This window comes from Sminthopsis crassicaudata, chromosome 1 (assembly GCF_048593235.1).
Source record: "Sminthopsis crassicaudata isolate SCR6 chromosome 1, ASM4859323v1, whole genome shotgun sequence".
NCBI classification, from domain to species: domain Eukaryota; kingdom Metazoa; phylum Chordata; class Mammalia; order Dasyuromorphia; family Dasyuridae; genus Sminthopsis; species Sminthopsis crassicaudata.
Window position 1 is genome coordinate 275,035,838 of NC_133617.1, and position 18,685 is coordinate 275,054,522.

At 32.6% G+C, this 18,685-nt stretch overlaps 1 protein-coding gene across 1 annotated transcript in view; it reads right to left on the reverse strand.

Moving 5' to 3' along the window:
- The window catches only part of ARFGEF1 (ARF guanine nucleotide exchange factor 1), a 160,340-nt gene that overhangs the window by 49,119 nt on the left and 92,536 nt on the right, over positions 1-18,685 (reverse strand). The window contains exons 19-25 of the mRNA XM_074278822.1: positions 16,647-16,798; positions 15,348-15,476; positions 14,579-14,737; positions 14,182-14,332; positions 9,354-9,444; positions 7,050-7,090; positions 6,785-6,954 (exon numbers count right to left, since the gene is read on the reverse strand). Coding sequence (XP_074134923.1) covers positions 6,785-6,954; positions 7,050-7,090; positions 9,354-9,444; positions 14,182-14,332; positions 14,579-14,737; positions 15,348-15,476; positions 16,647-16,798 — 893 coding nt within the window. The remainder of the gene's footprint in view (positions 1-6,784; positions 6,955-7,049; positions 7,091-9,353; positions 9,445-14,181; positions 14,333-14,578; positions 14,738-15,347; positions 15,477-16,646; positions 16,799-18,685) is intronic.

Here is an 18,685-nt window from a genome sequence, read left to right on the forward strand (position 1 = left end):
AATTCTCCTTGCTGTTCAACATTTCCTCTACAGATTCTTTATCATTACAACTTATTCTTTTTTGCTTCATTTCCCCCTCTTCCCTCCAAGAACTCTTATTTTGGGGTCTAGGACATCTTTTCTCTGAGGCTCTACTTGGACTTGATGTGGTTTTTCTCTTTTTCTGAGTTTATGACTTCATTGTGCTCAGCATTTTCTTTGGTTCATGACATCTTTAGGAGCAGTTTCTGGATTTGTAGTTTGGTCAGGCTCTATTCCTTCTCATTTTTGCATGGTGTAGGCAGGCCTTGTTTAGTTCTGGATGGAGTAGCTATGACTAAGCCCTACCTCTTTCAGTAATTACAGTTGCCTTTCTTTTGTTGAAAGAGATCAAGTCTCTTTTGTAATTTTTTTTTCTTTTCTTTTCGAATCTTCTATTCTTTGAGGTGTCTTTAAAATTAAACTGCTACAACAAGAGGTTTCTTCTTCTGCATTTACTGAGGTTTGTCCATACTGCCTTCACATTTTTAGGTACCACTGCCACTTTTTAACATATGCCTTGAGATGGTAAAGTCCAAATATAGCTAAAGTGCTACTGATGAAATGGGTCATAGAAATGCCAGCATGAATGTCCCATTATAATAGGTATTTGTCGTCTTCTCGACCAGTTTATCTGTACATGCTCTTCAGATGATGTTAGCTAAATCACATTCTCTGCAGAACCATTTTCTCTTTATTTGATTATTACTTTAAAAAAATGTGATATTGCTTGTTATCACTCATCCACCTCCACTATGATTTTTTGTCAGCGAAGTTTGTATTCTAAAATGCCTTGAGCTACCATGTCTTTTCATGAAATAAGGCAAGCAGAAGGTAAGCCTGGGGTATAATACAATTCGTGGCTTCTTGTCCTCTTCTCATTGCAATGATTCCTTCCTTCTATTACAAAGTTGGAAGCAGCAAAAAGACAACTTGGGCTCGTTGAAAACTCACAAAAGTGGGGCAGCTAGTTGGTATGGTGATAGAGTACCAGCCCTGAAGGAAGACTTAAGTCCAAATCTGGCCTCAGACACCATATTTCCTGACTCTGTGATCCTGGGCAAGGCACTTATAATCCTAATTGTGTCAGCAAAAAAACCAACAACAACAAACAAAACAAAACTCACAAAAGTTACAGAGCTATTCAAAAGTGGAATGGGCTGTTAGAAGACATGGTGGGTTCCCCCACCTTATAACTACTTCTAAAGAACATTAATGAGGGCAACCCATTTTAGTATAAGGTGCCCTAAATAGTCCTAATGGATTAAGGTCCATTATAATTCTCAAAGGCTTTTACTATAAAACACTTTAAAATAGTGATAATCATGAACGACAATTTTACTTTTCATTCATTCATCTTAAAGTAAGAGGGATTCCTTTAGGTAGAGGTAAAAATGAAACGCATTATTACTTATTATTATTAACAGCTTATTTAAATATATCATGTTGCTGGAGATGAAAAGATAAGATTTTCTCACCTTTGTTCTGTCAATGACCTGATTACACATAGACAGTGGATTCAGAAACCATACTCATTCAGTAACAAGGTGTTTCCTGATTAAGATTTTGTTTGTTGTATTCCAGGCCAGTGCCTTCCAATTCCATTCAAAAAGAGGTAATATATGAAAGTACAACACAAATTTTTGAACCATCATATCTTAATCCTAAATTTTATTTTCCAACTTAGTTTTTGACATCTTTTCCTGTGACCACTTTTGCACTGAAATTGCTGAATTTCAAGGTAAAGACTGATTTATTTTGCACAATAAAACATCATCATCTTCTACAACAATTCTGCTTACAATTTCCATGGTAACTACAGAAAATGATCATTATTTTATAAAATAACAGATATTTGTTATTTGAGGGTAATTAAACCAACTATGCAAATTATCTCATTTATTTTTTGTAAAGTGTTCTATGATCTGTCTTTATAAAAGCAACTGCTTTATAAATTTTTATTTTATTTAAAAAGCAAGAATTTCTGGGCATTATCTTCACACCAAATCAGAATTCTTTTCTCCTAAATACATCTCTTGGTTCTTTTTTTTATCCAAAGCACCACTATTCCATTGTTCTAATCTTTCAGGTTCATTTATTAGCAGTAACTTGAAATGCGCATTCTTTCTAAGCTCACGTATTAAAAAAGCTGCCACAATTTGTCAAATCTACTTCCACAAATGTCCACACCTGACCATTTCTCTCCATACACTCAGCCACTTACCTTTGTTCAGGCTCTCATTATCTCTCATCTAGATTAGCTTCTCTTTTCTGACTCCATTCCATCCTACATAGCTACCAAATTAATTTTCCTCTAATGTAAAACTGACCCAAGTCACTCTCTTACTCAAAATACTCCAGTGGCTCCTTCTTACCTCCAGGATAAAAAGTTAAACTCTCCTGTTAACCTTTTAAAGCCCTACACAACTTGACCTAAACTAGTTTTTTGCCTTACTGGATTAGATATCATTCCCTTGTCCTGTAACTCCATGATTCAGTCAAACTAGTTTTCTCTCTTTTCCTCACACATAATATTCCATTTCTTGCCTCTGAACCTTTTCACTGGATGTTCCACACACCTGGAATGTGTTTCATTTTTACCTCTACCTAAAGGAATCCCTCTTACTTTAAGATTCAGTTCAAATACTACCTTCTACAAGAAACCTTTCCTGTTTACCCCAAGATACCCTCCCTCCCAAATTACTTGTATTTAACTAATTTGCCTATGTTTTCACTTATGTATCTATTAACTTAATGATTCTCAAATTACCTTATCCAGCCATAACTTTTCTGCTGAACTCCAGTCTTATATCTCCAATTACTTATTAAATACTGGATGTCCTATAGATATTTTAAATCTGATATGTCCACATTTGAATTCATTATTTTCCTTTGCCTCCCCCTCCCCCAAGTTGCCCTATTACTATCAGAAGTAATACTATTCTCCTAGTCTCTTAAGACTTCTATAACCTAGATATCACTCTGAGGTAGTTATATGAAGTAGTGTTTAGAGCACTAGTCCTCAGATCTAAGTTCAAATTTAACCATAGACACTTATTAGCTGTGTCATCCTGGGCAAGTCATTTAACTTCTGTTTGCCTCCATTTCCTCAACTTAAAATGGGTATAATAACAATACCTACCTCTTGGGGCTGTTGAGAAAATCACCCCCAGGATAATACACTATGACCAAGTGGGCTTTATAGCAGGAATGCAGGGCTGGTCCAATATTAGGAAAACTATTAGCATAATCGACTATATCAATAACCAAATTAACAAAAACCATATGGTCATCTCAATACATGCAGAAACAGCATTTGACAAAATCCAACATCCATTACTACTGAAAACACTTGAGAGTATAGGAATAAATGGAATATTCCTTAAAATAATCAGGAGCATATATTTAAAACCGTCAGTATACACCATATGTAATGGTGATAAACTGGAACCTTTCCCTGTAAGATCAGGAGTGAAACAAGGTTGCCCACTATTACCATTATTATTCAATATTATATTTGAAACGTTACCCTCGGCAATAAGAGTCGAGAAAGAGATTAAAGGAATTAAAGTAGGTAATGAGGAAACCAAACTATCACTCTTTGCAGGTGATATGATGGTATACTTAGAGAACCCCAGATATTCTAATAAAAAGCTATTAGAAATAATTCATAACTTTAGCAAAGTTGCAGGATACAAAATAAATCCACATCAACCCTCAGCATTTTTATACATTATACATTTTATACATTACCAACAACAACAAAAAAATCCAACAGCAAGAGATACAAAGAGAAATTCCATTCAAAATAACTGTCGGTAGTATAAAATACTTGGGAATCTATCTACCAAAGGAAAGTCAGGAATTATATGAGCAAAATTACAAAACACTTGCCAAAAAATAAAGTCAGATTTAAATAATTGGAAAAATATTAAGTGCTTTTGGATAGGCTAAACGAATATGATAAAGACGACAACACTCCCTAAACTAATCTATTTATTTAGTGCTATACCCATCAGACTCCCAAGAAACTATTTGAATGACCTAGAAAAAATAAGAACAAAATTCACATGGAAGAACAAAAGGTCGAGAATTTCAAGGGAATTAATGGAGAGAAAAAAAAAAATCAAATGAAGGTGGCCTAGCTGTACCTGATCTAAAACTATATTAGAAAGCAGCAGTCACCAAAACCATTTGGTATTGGTTAAGAAATAGACTGGTTGATCAGTGGAATAGGTTAGGTTCACAGGACAAAATAGTGAATAATTAGCAATCTAGTGTTTGACAAACCCAAAGATCCCAACTTTTGGGATAAGAATTCATTATTTGACAAAAACTGCTGGGAAAATTGGAAATTAGTATGGCAAAAATTGGGCATGGACCCACACTTAACACCACATAACAAGATAAGATCAAAATGGGTCCATGATTTAGGCATAAAAAAAACGAGATCATAAATAAATTAGAGGAACATAGGATCGTTTACCTCTCAGACTTGTGGAGGAGGAAGGAATTTGTGACCAAAGGAGAACTGGAGATCATTATTGATCACAAAATAGAAAATTTTGATTACATCAAATTAAAAAGCTTTTGTACAAATAAAACTAATGCAAACAATATTAGAAGGGAACAAACTGGGAAAACATTTTTACAGTTAAAGGTTCTGATAAAGGCTTCATTTCCAAAATATATAGAGAACTGACTCTAAATTATAAGAAATCAATCATTCTCCAATTGATAAATGGTCAAAGGATATGGACAGACAATTTTCAGATGATAAAAATGAAACTATTTCCACTCATATGAAAGTTTTCCAAATCACTATTGATCAGAGAAATACAAATTAAGACAACTCTGAGATACCACTACATACCTGTCAAATTGGCTAAGATGACAGGAAAAAATGATTGGAGGGAATGTGGGAAAACTGGGACACTGATGCATTGTTGGTGGTATTGTGAAAGAATCCAACCATTCTGGAGAGCAATCTGGAATTATGCCCAAAAAGTTATTAAACTGTGCATACCCTTTTGATCCAGCAATACTAGTACTGGTATATCCCAAAGAAATACTAAAGAAGGGAAAGGGACCTGTATGTGCCAAAATGTTTGTGGCAGCCCTTTTTGTTGTGGCTAGAAACTGGAAAATGAATGGATGCTCATCTATTGGAGAATGGTTGGGTAAATTATGGTATATGAATGCTATGGAATATTATTGTTCTGTAAGAAATGACCAGCAGGACGAATACAGAGAGGCTTGGAGAGAGTTACATCAACTGATGCTGACTGAAATGAGCAGAACTAGGAGATCATTATACACTTCAACAATGATACTGTATGAGGATGTATTCTAATGGAAATGGATTCTTCAACAAAGAGAAGATCTAATTCAGTTCCAATTGATTAATGATGGATAGAACCAGCTATACCCAGAGAAGGAACACTGGGAAATGAGTGTAAACTGTTTGTATTTTTGTTTTTCTTCCCAGGTTATTTTTACCTTCTGAATTCAATTCTTCCTGTGCAACAAAAAAATTCGGTTCGGCACACATATATTGTATCTAGGATATACTATAACATTTAACATATATGGGAATGCCTGCCATCTAGGGGAGGAGGGGTGAAGGAAGAAGGGGAAAATTCAAAACAGAAGGGAGTACAAGGGATAATGTTGTAAAAAATTACCCATGCATATGTACTGTCAAAAAAAAAAAGTTATAATTACATATATAAAAAAAGAAACAATTCAAGCACACCTTTTACATAAAGTCTTTCCCAATTCCTCATTAACATTAATATTCATTCCGACATTAACATTTTGTCTCTTGCCGTTCAATTGCTCTCAGTCACATCCAATTCTTTGTGACTCCTTTTGACAAAGATATTGAAACAGTTTTGAAATGTTCTTTACATTTTACAGATGAAAAAACAGAAATAAACAGGGGTAAAGTGACTTGACCAGAATCACATGCTACTGAGTATCTAAGGCTAGATCTAAACAATGGAAGATGAGTCATCTAGTGTTGGAACTTTATCCACTGTACCATCTAATTCCATTTTCTCCCCCATTTATATATTTGTACACACACACACACCCCACCCACTACTAATAATTCCCGCCTATTCAGAGCAGGAATTGGTTCATTATTTGTATTTACATGCCTAGTATCTAGCATAAAGCTTGGCTTCCAGTAGGTGCTTAATTAACCCTTGCTTGTAGAATGGCCAATTGAATATAGATTCAATTTCTTTGTTGGTTCATGAACAAATACTGAATACTGAGTGACAACAGTTAGTATTCAAGGAAGATGCAAGAATTATTTTATCATTAGCATCTTCTGGACCATTTTCTGCCACTGTCACCACATAATAGTATTACAAATTTAAAGCTGGTAGGAATTTCAGAAACCCTCTACTATCATGTATTCATTTTTGAATTAAAAAAAAAAAAAAAATTTGAAACCCAGGAACATTATATGACTAGAAGTAAAAGCCCACAGAACCATAGTCACTTTACTTGTTTTATGCATTAATATGACAAAAAAAAATCATTGAGTAACTAAACTTCTAAAAGTGAGTGTTCCCAAATTTTTAGAAGTGAGTTTTCCTCATACTGAAAACCTTTCAAACTTAGAATCTCTTAAGAGCTAGTACAGTTACTTGTGTATATACTACTTGATATAAGTTCCAAGAAATCAGTTCTCTGTGCTACAATGATGCAACAGAAGAATTTACAAATGATATAAGTATAATAATTAATCAAATACCTTATTGAAATGGTCTCCAATGACTTCCCAAATTCTAGACCATTGTAATCTTATTCTTCCCATGTTATAGTAAGAAATTTCTACTATCTTCTGCAAACTGAACATGCGAGGATGTGTAGTAGAAAGTAATTCATCCATAGATACAGCACAAAGCCAACGGACAAAATCCACTGTAAAGCAAATACAGAATGAAATTGTTAACTCACTCTGTAATTTTTTTAGTCAAAAGGCCAACCTGTAAGTGTAACTAAGTTTACCTACTTACCAATAGCATTTCCATCAAGCCTTGTAGACCCCGTAAATATTCTGGCCAGAGAGCATGAGAGTAGAGAGGAGGAAGAAAAATCCATGATTATTTATAAAAATTTGGGAGTCTAAATTCTTAAAAAAAAATTTTTTTTTAGTCTAAAAAGTATTTCGTAAAGTAATATTTCCATTACCTATGTTGTCTGCAGAAGAAACAACTAAATCTTAGTCATTACTCAATTTCTACTACTTTATATACTCTTTGACACAGAGAAGTACATAGTAAGATTATATTGCTGAATAATAGTAATTTAATAAAAATATGACAGGTATCTTACATGAAGTTTTAAGAATTCACAAAATATTAATCAGATAAAAACAGAATTCTTTTGTATGAAACAACACAGATAAATTGATCATTTTTCATTTGTTCAGAAATGCATTAGCTTTTATTTTTGATTTGATAGCCCATAACTATTTTCCTGTACAATATTTGAAGGCTAGAAAAGTCATTAGAATTTAAAGCAATTTCTCATGGATAACATGGTAACAGTCTTAATACAAATTTATAGAAAATATGACCATAGGTAAGTCTCATTTTCCTCATTATTAACTTAAAAAATAAGAAAATGCCTTGTAAATCTTAAAACATATACAATGAGAATTATGAATAGTTTATGGTTAAAATAGATGCATCATGAGTGAGGGAATCAGATATTTTTAAGGTTATAAACACTTCTGAAATGGTATATGCATATTTAAAACCAAGCTAGCATTTCAACACTGTTCACATTTAACAACACACTTCAATTAAAAACATTTTTATTAAGTGCACTGGCACTGATTCAAGTACTGTCTGTGTGTTTAAAGATGAAAAGTTTCTGCAATCTAATTGGACAGGTAGTAGGAATAAGAAATGCACACAAAGAACCATGAAACAAGTCAGGATGCAAAGAAATAAGATTTGAGAAGAATTTGAAAAGAGATAAAGCATTTCCAAAGATTATTGATTATAGTATAAGAACTCATTGCAAGAAGTGTCATTTAAGTTAGATCTTAGAGGGATCCTTCAGAAGGATTTCAGTGAGGCAGTAAGGTGAAATAAATGTATTCAGGCACTGGATTCTAAAAGTGAACAGTTATTATATAAGAGTAGAAGGCAAAAAATATTCAAAGAATAGGTAATGACCCATACTGGCTTAAATAAAGTGAATAAAAGGGCATAGGATGAAATAAAATAGGAATGACAGGCTAGAGCCAGATTGTAAATGAGCTTAAATGTTAAGATTTTAATTTGGATTTCAATCTACATTGAATCACCGAACTGTTTAGAAGCAGGGAAAATGAAAATGTGTAGAAAATATACTTATGCATTATGAAGGCTAATTTAGTGAAAGATGCATTGAGAAGGAGAAGAGAGACTAATAATTTTTGAGGAAAGAGGCAATAATGTCTTGTGTGGGGTAGGCAATGGCAATAATACAGAGGAATAAACAGATAGAAAAAAGAATTCAGAAGTAGACTAGACAGGTCTTGGGGCAAATTACTAGGTGTAGGTAAAGGAAAAGAATCAAATATGATGTCAAGATTTTGAGTGTGAGTAAGTAAGAAGATGGTGGTATTATTCTAAGAAAGAGGTTGGGAAGGACATAATTTGGGCACAAAATGATGAATAGGTTTTTGGATGTGTCCACAGCATGTTCATGTAGAGCTATCCAACAGATAGTTAAGAATGCATGAGTGATGTTCAGAGCAGAGGGATCAGTGATGTACATAAAGTTTTACCTAAAGATGAGAATGGAAGCCTTAGGAGTGGATAAAATTGCCAAATAAATAAATAAATGAATGAATGAATAAATGAAGTTAAGGAAAAAAGTGAAGAAGACTAAGAAAAAAGCTTAGAAGGACATTAGCACTAAGGGGACAACACAAAACAAAAATAATCAGTGTAGAAATGTAACATAGTATGTATAGATATAAAAAGCATATACATAAATACAAGTGGTCAATTAAATGCTTTTTAAAGAGATAATAAAGTAGAAAGTACTTTATACAAAAAAAAATGTATTTTCTTTCAGCTAGATCGGTCTGTTTTTTTTTAAACTAAAACTTCAATTTAAAATCCACAAATTTACTTGTTTCTATTCTTCATACATTAGTATATTAGGTTACCAACCATTTCTGTATACAGATAGATATAAATCTGGAATACTAAGTTAAAAGTAATTCTAGCAGTTCTTCTAAATCTTCTAAAAACACTATTTGCTATTTTAAGTAGGTCAAATAGTAGTGAACTGAAAAGGAAATGAAATGAGTACCTTACCTATCTACAGCAACAACAACACTTTGCGAGCTGGTTTCTCCAATGGATTCCTGAATACTTGCTATCTGCTTCCAGTCCACATTTCCTCCAACTACCATAAAAATAAATTAAGAAGTCAGTTCAGATTTTTTTGGAGGAAATTAGCAAAGACAATTCAGTAGAGGCACATAATTGTGACTGATAAATAAGTAGGATCAATTTTCCTGATTAAACAAAAAGGTTTTATGAGCTATTCTTTTTAGCAACATCATTGGTAACATTATCTAGGGGTTGCCAAGTATACACATTGTTGCTATAAATATAAATTACTTATAGAGATATAAAAATGACCATTAAAGACAATAAGAATCTAAACATATTAAAACATAAACCCAGTAATCTAATAAAATTACTCCAAAACTACTTAGTATATAGTGTCTGTCAACTTTCCTAGAAAACTCAGCATTTACCCAGACTCACAGTTTCAATTATCACCATTATAAAGATTTCCAAATCTACATGCCTAATCCTGATTTCCCAGTTTAATTATAGCCTGTTATTTTCATTTGGATACTCTATTTTCACTTCAAATTCAAAATGTTCAAATTGAATTGATTCATATTCCTTTTAAAATAAAAAGTCAACCTTCCCTTTTTTCATCAATGATACAAATCTCCTAACTTCTCAAAATCATAATTCTAAAACTCATTCTTGATTTCTCTTCTCTTTCACCTCTTCTATCCTACTGATAAATTTATTTGAAATGTTTGCAAAAATGCCATTGCATTCCTATTATTTCCATTTAGGTCTCTGGATCCATCATTTAACATCTTGAAGTACTCACCTCTAGTTATCCCTGTCTAATTTACCCTGCATTCTTATCGGATAAGTCTTCTCCATTAGAGAACATATCTAGTACCTTCAACTGATTAGCCTAGAGAATAGACTTAAGAGTTTTTCCCCTGACTGTTCCTTTCCACAAGTAGTAAATATCTGATAAGTAACTGACAAATGAATACTATATGCAAATTGATATTCTAAAGATAATTTATTATAACAAGAAAATTAAGAGCATAATTTATAGGAAACAATATATCAATCTTTATGCCTGTTGTGATCTCTATACCCCTAAATATATTTCTTTAAATATAATAATTTATGATTATATTCACAAAGCACAGTACATATAGATAGCTTTTCAAACAAAGGATTATAAGGATTATATACATTTGTATCAGTTCCAACTTCAACAGAATAATAAAGATAAAGGAGTTTCTAGAAGGTACTAAACTGTCTGAATTAGTTTCATCTGACTAAAGCTGATCAATTGACATTATTTTTATCTGCCCAAAGTTGACTAATAACCAGCAGAAGCTTAGAGAACAAACATTTAACCCCCTAGAATACGGGAATTCACTATGAAATTAAATTACAATGAGCAGTGGAATACTGGTATGCATTAAAGAGGGAAGTGAAATTCTGATTTATATAGTACCCAACAGAATGAATGATGAACAAGATAATCCTGTAGGGTCATATAATGAATAAAGAGCTCTGTAGAAGATGAATGGTTGCAGACGTGTGGCAAGAAATTTATTATACAAAGAGATATTAGGCAAGATGCTATAAAGACAATCAATGATAGATGTGCTATCAGAACTCTAACTTAAGCAGGAGATACTCAGTGAGAAATTATTCGTGGTTCAGTTGTCTGAAAAGATGTTAATAGCAAATATATAAGAATAAATTCTATTATTTGATAGATCTGAACTCTCATTATTGTTGAGCAAAGACAGATTCAAATAAATTACTATTCATAAATACACACTAAAGAATATGAAACACTTGTCCAGGAGTTGAAAGAATGTTTCAGGAATCTGCATGTTGACAAAATATTATTAAGTCACCACCAGTTTCTAATTTTTAAAGTAACTGATGAAAGATGTGCATATTTGTATTTATCAGACTTAAAGAATGTAGTTGTGATGGTTTTCCAAAGCAATCTCTAAAATGACTAAGCCACTAGTTCTTTTTCTTTTAAATATACATATATAGCATGCATAATTTCTTACAATTCAAGATTTAAATTTATAATGTATTGTAAACATTTTTTCAGTTCATTTTAGCATGCTGGAGATATAGATCTTGAAACTTAATTTTATCAGGTCAGCAGACATGCTCACATGTATATGTGAGAGGTCAATTATCTTTTCACTTGTTTAAATAGGACACATTGTGCAAAAGCAGTACTAATTTTCATTTAAATGTTTTGTGATCAAATTAATTTTACTTTATTTTTAGCTATATTACTAAACATTTTCAAAAATGTTTTTTTTAATATTGCAAAACATAATAACAAGACATGCATTTTTTACTGCAATCTATACTACATAAAAAAATGAAACTTCTGTGAAATGTTAGATAAGTTGACACCTCTTTAGGTTTCAGTGTTGATGGATGTAGTTAGATTAAACAATCTCTAAAGTTTTTTTTAAGATTAAATGAATTATGAGTATCATAATGAATTTGTAATCAGTTGGAAAGAATGAATACTTGTGAAACGCCCATTCCTATTTCCAGGAAAAGGCAAAAATGGGGACTAAAACAAGAGATTGCTTAATGATTCTAGAGAAAACAGACTTTCTGAGAAAACTTACAGCTCGAAATGTCTTATTGGGTTCAAATAAGCATCTCTATCAAAAAATTGTTGAGCTTTGGTTTTTCTCCCCCTTTATTAACTTCATATCTCCATTTCTTTACCACCATGTTGACAGCTCAATGCTGATTCTTTCAACCATTTTCTGTTTCCAGAACAACATTCTTATAAGGCTCAAGGCTTACAACTCAAGTGGAAACAGTTCCAGCAAATTGATAAATCACAATGGTTTCATCAGAAAGTAGCCTAGAATCATGAGGTGGTCTCAGAGAAATATGGAAGACTTCTGAAGAAAATTGAGGTATAACTTTCTTTCATGTGGACATAGCTCTTCTAATGACACAGTCTCTAATTTTCCTTCTTGTCTCCTAGCAACAAGGCCTGGTTCTATAATCTTAACTTTCTATAAGGTACACTTTGGGAACTAGAGTCAAATGATATGGGTTCAAATCCTGGCTCTGCTACTCACTACTTACTTGACTTTAAAAAAGTAATTTAATTCCCTGTTCCTCATTTGTGAAATAATTTATAAGGTGCTTTCAAGTTCTGGTTCTATCATCTTTGATTTCTTTCCCACAATATGGCAAAATGAGCCCCACCGGTTCCTCCCAACCATAGTCAAAACTGTCCTAGAAGGGAATTCTGAAGTCTGTAACCCGATCACCCAGCCATTATAGACAAAAAGCCTATTACTGGCAGTTCTACAATTAAGCAATCACTTGATCTTTGCAGTGTTCTTTTTTACTTTCTGCTCTTACACATAAGCTGTGGGATCATGGGTACTGCCTACTTCACAGAAGTGTTGTGAAGAAAGTACTTTGCAAATCTTAAAGTTCTATATAAATATGAGTTATTATTATCCTTATCATATTATATATAATAAAATATTACATTATAGATATATATAATATATGATATAGTCTCCTTAAAGATGTCCCTCCAAAGTATTTTATTGATTAGGAGTTTTCTTCCTACATATTTTTTGATATTATCTGCTCTGATGTCTTACCAAAGAGTTCTTGAACACTAAGCAAAAAATAAGATTAAAAGCCCAAGTACAGGCCTAAGGAGAAACTATGTCTGTTATTTAAAAACCTTTCTACAGATGAAGAAATTTATTACTAAAAGGTTGGCTATTAGGCGATGAACTTTTTCTGTCAAGCAAATTTACAAAGACCATCCACTAAGTTGGACTGCAATTTGTACTGGTGGAAGGAGATCCAATATTGATAAAATTACAGATCCATGAATTAAAATGCTATGTCTATGAAAATTCTCTCTGTTTGTACTCTGAATTAATTTAAATGGTTTATACTCTTTGAGGACCTCCTATGGCTGCTGTCATAGTTTTTATTCATCTGGATTTTGTTCACATAATCATTTCCATATTACCTAGAACTCCAGCAACTACCTAGAACCTTGTTCTGCTCTAGAATGGATTTTCAGGTCTCCACAAAGATCACCAAGTATTTGTCCAAATAGCTTTAAATTCCCTCTTTTGTGCATTAAGCTGATGGCACATGACTCCTTAGTTTGTGGAATTCTTAAATCTTACATGTCAGTTCTGGTGGCTTTTAAGAAATCGGGCTCAATTTCCAAGGATGTTTAAGTCCACTTGTTTCCTTATTGCGACAGCTAGATGTAAGTTCCCAAGAATTATCCATTTCAAAGCTAACCTTGGATAAGGAATACAGTTTTGTTCTCTATCCTTTTGCTGAAAGAAATAGAAAATCCACTTGCGTTTTCTAGGATTTTTTTGGTTATTAGCAAATACGGACAATTCCTAAGAAATAAAGTTACAATTCAAATTAGTATAAAGTATAAATCCTTGTGTAGTAAGTAAATTGCCAGCACTTAAAATCAATTTTCCTTCAGCTTCAGACATGTTTTCTTCTATCCTGGGCACGTAATTTCTTGGATTTTCTTTTATTCCTGACAGGACTCCATATTCCTATTTAACTCAAATTGTCTTTACTTGAATTTTTTTGCTCCCAATATCAACATTGCTATCAAGCCTGGCAAGGTTTGATTTGAAATGATTTGACAGCTGACCAGAAAATCTTTTTAGTTATTCTCATTCATTACATATACAAAACTCATCAGGTAATATTTTAAGGCTCTAGGAAAATAATTCTTAATTAGAAGATGAAAAACACATTTCAGTTCCATTTTAAACAAACAAAAAATTCTCACCTAGTCCCAGACCCACAAACTCATCTGGAGCCTGATCTTTTGTTCCACTGAAAGAGCCTTCTCTGCCTCGGACAGTGCCAGAAATGTACCGTGGCTTCACTCCAGTCCCTATTAGCTGTGCCAGTTCCAGCTGACTGATGCATTTCAGAATCTTAATGATAATAAACAAACAACAAATCAATATCCTGAAAAGAGCTGAAATGAGAGTAGCCATAATTTTTCAAAGGAAAATCTAAGTCCACACTATATAAAGCTGTAACATTTTTTAAGTATCTCACATTTATTATAAATAAATAAATTCTAGTGAAAGTATTTCAACCACATTCATTATTAACAATTTAGCATCAATATATCTCATAAAACAAACATTATAAACATAACAATGAACTAATTATACCTCATGCCATGAATTTCCCAAATAGTTTCCATCTGTATGAGCCACTGTGATAAGGGTCTTTATTGTGTCAATATTCTTCTGCTTCATTTCAGTAATACCTGAACTCACTGTGAGCAAAGTGAATCTGGCTAGTGCCTGGACATAAGCATCTCTTTCAAGCTTTGAATGAAAGAAAGAGAAACAGAGAAAGACCATTAATTATTTGAATGGAAAAAAACAAAAAAAAAACTTACTTCTGGACTAAATGGATTCAAATATTTGTGTATAGATATGTATGTATGCACACACTTGTTTCAGATCATATGTACATATTTGACACAAAAATAAAAGTACAGCTTAAAAAAAAAAGACCCAAAGTACCTACTTCTATCACAGGAGAGCTATGTTCACATAGATTATCAAGTGACATATAAGTTTGAAAACAATATAAATGTTAAAATGTCTGACACACTTAATATTCAGTCATCAAGTTTAGAAAAGTCTTTGAAAAATTAATATTCTTTGGGGAAAGAAACTTCCATCGATCTTTATCATGACTTTTAAACACATCAAGAAATAAAGCAAAAAGAAATCGCAAAAAATAACAGAATAAAATAGTGGAAATTTTAATTTAAATTTCACTCAATTGAAGGAATTTCATAAAATCTAAATTCATTTGCAAATAAGATATACAAAGAGGAATTTTTGTATTGATATGCTATCTTAATAACATAAATAACATTTTCAAGCTGACTACAAAAACCAAACATATCAAAATATTCCATGTTACCTGAATGCTAAAAATGCAAGCAATTCTGATTGCACATCGTATTCCCTCCAGACAAAGAGAAGCTACTTCTGTATCATCACAATCTTGTAGGCCCACACTGAATGCTGCCAGAAAAGGTGTCCAGGCCAACTAGAAAAGTTAAAAAATTAAGTATGTTCTGGAAATTCAATTTGCATGTACATTCATATACTTTTTGTTGACAACTACTGATTTACATGAAAAACTATATATATATATATAGTTTCTGAGAAACTATAAAATATATTCTGAATACATAAAATGAAACTTTAAAATTTAGAAACTATATTGAGAAAATGAAATTCATGGCAGAATTATGACAGGCTATTTGAGAAAATGAGGGGAGAACTTTTTGAAGTTAATCTGGTTATAGAAATAGAAAGGCTGAGAAATCTCTTTTCAAGATCAGTAAGTAAAATACTTAGCCATGTTTTAAATATAGCAATTGGAAAAAAATTTGACTCCAAATAAAATATTCATTTTCCTATGCTCTTTAAGTGATGCCTGAGGAAAAAAATGGCAAAGGGGGAAGGAGATAACTTAAACCACTTACTAGGAGCTCATAGGAAAGTTTAAAGCATACACTCTAGCTTTAGTTAATAGCAGAAGTTTTTATGTAGGATAAGAACATACTTTCACTTAAGGATAATGATCAAAGGGTTTCTGCAATTGCAGGTTTCTGTCAAACATCTATATTTTAAAGTAAATTGCTTTTTCCTACTGCAAAATGTTTGAAAAACATATTCTTTCAGTTCCTAGGAGCTCCTAAATGTGGATGGAAAAAAAAATCCTAAAATACAACTTTCCCAATTACTAACTTATTTACAATGGAAAAAATAATGGTTACTAGTAAACAAAAAAAAAACAAAAAAAAAAAAAAAAAACCGGTTTAGAGGGAAAAAGTCTGAGGACAGAGTCAGAAATAACAGGTAAAGCTTGGGAACAAAGAAGATTTAGCTGAAAGGCTAAGGAAAACTGCCTTCCTACACCATAAAAACAAACCAAAAACACTTTCCTACACAAACCAAAAATGCCTTTGAAAAAATAGTATCAAGAGTCTATCTAAGTTGTAGAAGGGGAGAAAAAAAATGTGTAAGTTAAAGAAACTAAATTCTGAATCACTAATGTCAATCAATCAACTAGCATTTATTGTCTACTAAGCACCAGGCACTATGCACTATAACCAACATTTCAGATTTATTCATTATTCCTGACTATTAATCAAAGCATTTTAATTAATACAAAGTGTATCTTACTAAAAAAAATCACTAAAATTCTCACCTTGAACATAGGTCTCACATGTTCCAAATGAGTTGCGCTGGTAAAAGGTGCTTGAACATGGCTTACTGCTTCCATGAGAGCTTTAGCTGTCTTAGCCATTTGTTCCATTTCCAAATTATACAGAAGTCTCCTCTGTTTTTCACTTGCTACATCTGCAATAATTATTTTATATATGTATAATTAATATTGGTAAATTTTAAAAATAGAATTTTTCCCAGTTACTATCTTATTTATAATGTAAACAGTAATAGTTACTAGCAAACAAAGGAACAATTTAGAGGAAAAAGTCTGAGTTCAGAGTCAGGAACCACAGGCAAAGTTTGGGCACAAAGAGGATTTAGCTGAAAGGCCAAGGAAAATTGCCTTCCCACACCAAATGTGGTTGCTATTTCTAGAGGAGCAAAGAAATGTATGGTAATGAAGGCATTTCAGAGTGTTTAGGTGTTTCAATGTACTACCATGGCCTTCTTGCTTTTAGTTTCTTAATCTGATTCCATGCTTCCAGGTAATGGTAAAAGGAAGGGGGGGGGGAAATCCTAGAATGTTATAAAGAGCCAGAAGAAAAAAAATGAAAAAGTAGAGGCTGATTGTATTTGTGGAAAACGAAAAGTTAAGCATGTTGTAAATATAGCAGTTGACAATCATCATCAACCTCAAGTAATGGCCAATGAAGTATAATATTTTTCTTTTGCTCACTATCACTAAAACCAAATTTCCAGCTCTTGAATTGAGAGTCTTAAATTACCTTCCCTATTTCCATCACTTTCATTATCCTTCTCTATTTATATTCCCTGAACATCACTGTAATATTACCCCTCATCTTTTGGAAAACACAATTAAAAAGCACCTGGAGAATATCTTCTTGACATTTTTTTAACCAAACACTTTGTTTTTTTCCATTTTTCTTTTCCTTTTTGGGGGGGAGGGGGCTGATGGTGGTAGTGCTTGTGTCTCTAAACAGAATTTAAATACTGATATCAAATAAGCTTTATTTCATCTATAAAACAAAACTTAAATTTTCTAGACAGCTCTATTTTCTATCATTTCATATGTTTTCAGAAAAAATATTTTCTAATCCTACTCTGATCCTCTTATAAGTGTTAAAGTAATAAACAGGCAAGTGTGAAATTCCCTCAATATACAATGGAACAATTATAAAAATGTCAATGTGGTGATGACAGTGCATGAAAATCTGTTCTTGGAATCAGTGGCAAGTTTATAACATAAAACAAAACCAAAAAAATCTGAGATTGACTCAGATGTAAGGTATGAAATTTCAACTGTTTATTTAGCTTTTAGTCTTATGAGAGCATGGAGAGATTAGAATATAAATAACTTTTGCATTTATTGCTCAGTTCAGTATGATTTTTAAAGAATTAATCATAGTTAAGCAAAATTTTGCTGAGAAGAAAATTTTGTAGGTAGTAAAGTGAATCCTGTAACCTCTCCTGTTCCAAGTATTTTGCTGAGATGCTCCTGTTATAGGACTTAGAAATCTGGAAATCACTTTATCCTCACTCTGCAGGACATTGCCCTGCATCTTGCTCTCAATCTCCTGGCTCAATTCCTGTAACCAAAGGTTGCTTTGAAGAGAGACTTCACATTCCAGAAATGACTGGTTCTCTTACACCTTAGTCCGTTTGCTTATCTCTGATACCTCACACAATATTAGGCTGAGATACTTGGCTTTCACGCCATCCTTTTCAAGCTAATAACTTGCCCCTTCCTACCATGCCAAATCTCTTATTATACTTCCTTATTTGCCTACTTTGAAATCAAACAACAATGGTCTCCTTGCTGTTACACACAAGTGACACTCCATCTCCTGACTACTTTCGTTTGCTATCACTCATGCCTAAAAACTCTACTTTTTTCATCTTTGCTTCTGAGCTTTCTTAAATTATCAGCTTAAGCCCCAGCTTTTACAAGAAGCCTTTCATGATCCCTTTTAATCTTAAAGTCTTCCCTTGGAGATTACACCCATTTTATTCTACATATATTTTGTCTGTATACAATTGTTTGAATGTTGTGTCCTCCCC